Here is a 3,918-nt window from a genome sequence, read left to right as displayed (position 1 = left end):
CAGGCTCCCGCGCCCCGCCGCTCCGGCCAAGGTGCCGCTCGGTTGCCATGACTTTCCCACCCTTCCTGTGGCATCTGTTTGAAGGTCCCCGCCCCCCGGCCCTGAATGCCGCTCGGCTCCTCCAGATCCCTCCTAATCCGCCCTGCTAGAGATTCCGCCCGGGCCCGGCCAAGTTTGCACCCCTGCAGCAAGCAAGAAAGAGACATTGTGATGAAGCTGTCTGCTGGAACAGAAGCCGCGGCCCCATTCAAACCTCCGCTCCCCTCTTGTTCCTCGCAGGAACAAAGCCCCAGCTGCACTCTTTTGTACCTCTTTCAGACGGCATTTGTTCCAATTACCTCCAAACTCCTGGAGCATATGGAAGGTCACTGTCACACAGGCCGGGCCCCCGTGTGTTTGCTATTTGTTTTCTCTGCCTTAGACCCCCCCTCTCCGGCGGGGCCATGTGGCCCCTGGAAATCCGGCCCTTAATGACATGCAAACAAGGATGCAGACCGGCTGGGGGGGGGGGGGGGGGTTGTCCCGCTCTGGGGGCAGCTGCCTGGGAGGGGGCTGGAGGCCGGAGGCTGGGGCTGGGTGTCTCCGGGCTGCTCGGCCGCCCTGCGACCTGGGAGCTTAAGGGCGCTGGGGGGAACCAGCTTTCCCTGCAAACCTCCCTACTGCCGCGGGGGGAGGGCAGGGCACCGGCGCTTGCTTGCTCCCGGTGGCGGCCCGGGGACAGCTTCCCTCCGGGGGTTGTTTGCAGTGACTCAAAACCAAGGGGGAACCGGAGTCTGCAGGTCGCCTGCAACGTCTCCTAGTGGGGGGATGGTTTGGGGGCGCAGCCCTGGCCCGCTTGTTCATCCCCGCCGCGCCCCCTTCCCCGGCCCAGATTTCCGCCCCGGCGCTATGGACCGGGTCGGGCCGGGTGCAGGTCTTCTCCGCGCCCCGAGGACTCGTCTCTTCCCGCGGTCTCTGCTGCGCTGCCCGGGGCTGGCTCCCCCCAGAATAAACTCGCTGCCCCTCGGCCAGCGGATCCGGATCTCTGCGGCCCCGGAGCTAAACTCCCGCCGGCTTCTGCCGCCTCCTCCGGACACCTCTGCGCGCTGCGGGACGCGGCGGGGGCGAAGCGGGGCGGGCTCGAGACACCGGGCACGTCCGGGCACAGGGAGGGGCGCGCGCAAGCGTGCGTGCGAAGGGTGTTGCGCGTGCATACGTGTGCGCGGGGTCGGGTCGGATTCCCCCTTTTGCGCGTGCATTTAATGCCCGCCAGCGCTGGGCCCGCCGGTGCGCATCTGTGGCAGGTGTCTGGCTGTTTCCTGGCATTTGCGCGTTGCTGTGCGCTGCACGCACGGGCCCGCGGGGATTTGCGCGGCGCAGCTGGGCGCGCATGTGTTGGGCTGCGGTTGTGCGTGCGCTGCGCCCTTGGGTGCCGGCTCTCCCCGAAATGCTTGTGCAAGACGCGTGCGTGTTGCGTATAGATGTGTGCTCGCATGTGTACTCGTGTTGTGCACCTGTACGAGGGCCTGTGTGGGTGCTCGTGTGTGGTGGTGTACGCCCGGGTGCGTGTTGTGGTACACGTCTGTGAGTTCGCATGTGTTGTGGTGTACATCCCTGTGGGTGCTGTGGCATACGCCTGTGCGTTGTGGTATACACCCGTGTGGGTGTGTTGTGGTCCACGCGTGTGTGTGTGCTGGGCCACGTGTCTGCATGGGTGTGCACATGTGTGTGTTGTGGTGCTACTCTCCTGTATGCTCTGTGCGTGCGTGTGTTGTGGTACACGCCTGTATGGGGGTGTGTGGTGGTGCATGCCTGTGTTTTGTGTGTATGCGTGTTGTGGTACACGCCGGTGTTGTGTGCGTGATACACGGCTGCGCGGGGGGGGGGTTTTGTCACATGCCTGTGTTTTGTGTGCATGCGTGTTGTGGTACACGCCGGTGTTGTGTGCGTGATACACGGCTGCGCGGGGGAGGGGCGTTTTGTCACACACCTGTGTTTCGTGTGTATGCGTGCTGTGCGCGGGGGGCGTGTTACGGTACACGCCTGTGTTGTGTGCGTTGCGGTTACACGGCTGCGCGCGGGGGGGTTGTGGTACACGCCTGTGCTGTGCCACGCGCCTGTGTTGCATGCGTTGCGGTTACGCGGCCGCGCAGCGGGGGGGTCGTGTCACACGCCTGTGTTGTGTGTGCTGCAGCACACGCCGTGCGGGGGCGCGGGGGGCGCGCGAGTGTGGCGGGCGGCCCGGCTCACGCCTCTGCTCCTCCGCCCGCAGATTACCAGGGCGATTACTACGGGCCGGGCGGCAACTACGACTTCTTCCCGCACGGGCCGCCCTCGCAGGCGCAGTCCCCGGCGGACTCCAGCTACCTTCCCAACTCAGGACCCGGCTCCACGCCCCTGGGCCCCCTGGAGCCCCCTCTCCCCGGACACCACTCCTCAGAAAACCAAAGGTACACGGATATGATCTCGCACCCCGACACTCCGAGCCCCGAGCCGGGCATGACGGGCTCGCTGCACCCCATCCCCGGGGAGGTCTTCAGCGGCGGCCCCAGCCCGCCCTTCTCCATGTCCAGCAACAGCGGCTACAGCGGGCCCCTCTCGCACCCCACCCAGGAGCTGAGCGAGGCGGCGGTGTGGTAGAGCCCTGCGTGTCCGCGGGGGCACGGCCCCGGCCCCGGCCTCCCCCCTCCGGATACAGGCGCCAGGGAGCAGCTCCGCCCCCGCCCAGCCACACTGATACCAAAATCCGCCCTCCTCCTGAGTTTCTGATCATCTCCTCTCTAGCCTTCCCCGCGCCTGTAGGACCGCGGACCGTGGGGTCCGCCCTGGGCCTCGGATGTGACCCGTGTGGTACCTTTCTTCCTAGCCACGTCCAAGCAGGCCCTGGCTCCCCCACCGGGCCGGGCTTGACGGACCTCTCCAAGTCTCTGAAACAGCATCTCGTGGACCAAAGCTGAACTCGCCTGGGTCACAGGTTTCAACCGAACCCTCTAGATGGACTGAACTTCATTCTTCCCTTTGTTTTGGGGGGTGGGGGGGATTCTCTTTGTTTTCTCCCTTTTTTACAACTTTTGTAATGGATCGTCCAGAATCGCACCTCGGTTTTCTTTCATCTGAATCATCTCAAAAGGAAAAAAAAAACCGACTCTTTTTTTCTTTACTTAGAAGGTTTCTGTTGACTATGTTTTGTGGTGATGGTGGTGGGCCTGGGGAACTGGAAGAGGACAACTTCCACTGGTGACAAGGCGCGCCCTAGTGGTAAGTTCCGGCTCCGCTCTCAAGGACTGCGGGACTTGTCATGGTCAGAGGGGCTTAACTGGGGGTTGTTTTGTTTTTCATGCGGCGAAAAGATAACTAACACTACCAATAAAAAATCCAAGTCTGAATGTGTCTAGCAAACACCAAGTCAAATCCAAAAGTTTATTGGAGGCTACATGAATTTAAGGATGTATTATAGTTTTTGCTTCTAGTTTCTTTATTTTGTATAAAGAAAAACAAATAAAGTATGTTTTTGTGTTTACTGATTATTTATTGTACTTTAGTCATCTGAGGCTCCAACATTTTTATATTTTTAAGAGGGGGAGGGAAGGGGTATGGGAGGGAGGGGAACAGGAATCAGTTTGCCTAAAAAAATAATAAAAAAATAAAAATAAAAAAAGAAGTTGTTTTCCAAAAGCGTTGTGGATTTACTTTCACCACTGCCTCTTGCAGAAGGTGTTAGTGTGAATGGCTTTTGTTGTTCAATGTGAATAAAAAATCTTTTAGTTAACTAATGCTCATTCACCTTGTTCCTTTTTCTTTTTTTTTTTGGAAAGAAAAACAGAATTAGCAACTCTGAATTAAAATTGCTATTACAGCTTTCTTTCTGTAATTGCTCTTTTGCATTATTAGAAAAAACCCTCAGACACAAGACTTTTTGACTAAAGTATAGTGTGTATT

The 3,918-nt window shown here is 59.1% G+C and overlaps 1 protein-coding gene across 1 annotated transcript in view; it reads left to right on the top strand.

Moving 5' to 3' along the window:
* Positions 1-3,504, top strand: part of LHX5 (LIM homeobox 5) — an 11,948-nt gene extending 8,444 nt beyond the window's left edge. Inside the window, exon 5 of the mRNA XM_019539429.1 lies at positions 2,252-3,504. Coding sequence (XP_019394974.1) covers positions 2,252-2,619 — 368 coding nt within the window. The 3' untranslated portion in view covers positions 2,620-3,504. The remainder of the gene's footprint in view (positions 1-2,251) is intronic.
* Positions 3,505-3,918: the final 414 nt, after the last annotated feature.

Source organism: Crocodylus porosus, unplaced genomic scaffold (genome assembly GCF_001723895.1).
Source record: "Crocodylus porosus isolate Cpor-Errol unplaced genomic scaffold, CroPor_comp1, whole genome shotgun sequence".
Taxonomy (NCBI): Eukaryota; Metazoa; Chordata; order Crocodylia; family Crocodylidae; genus Crocodylus; species Crocodylus porosus.
The sequence above is the reverse complement of the archived record's forward strand: the minus strand, read 5'-3'. Positions and strand labels throughout refer to the sequence as shown.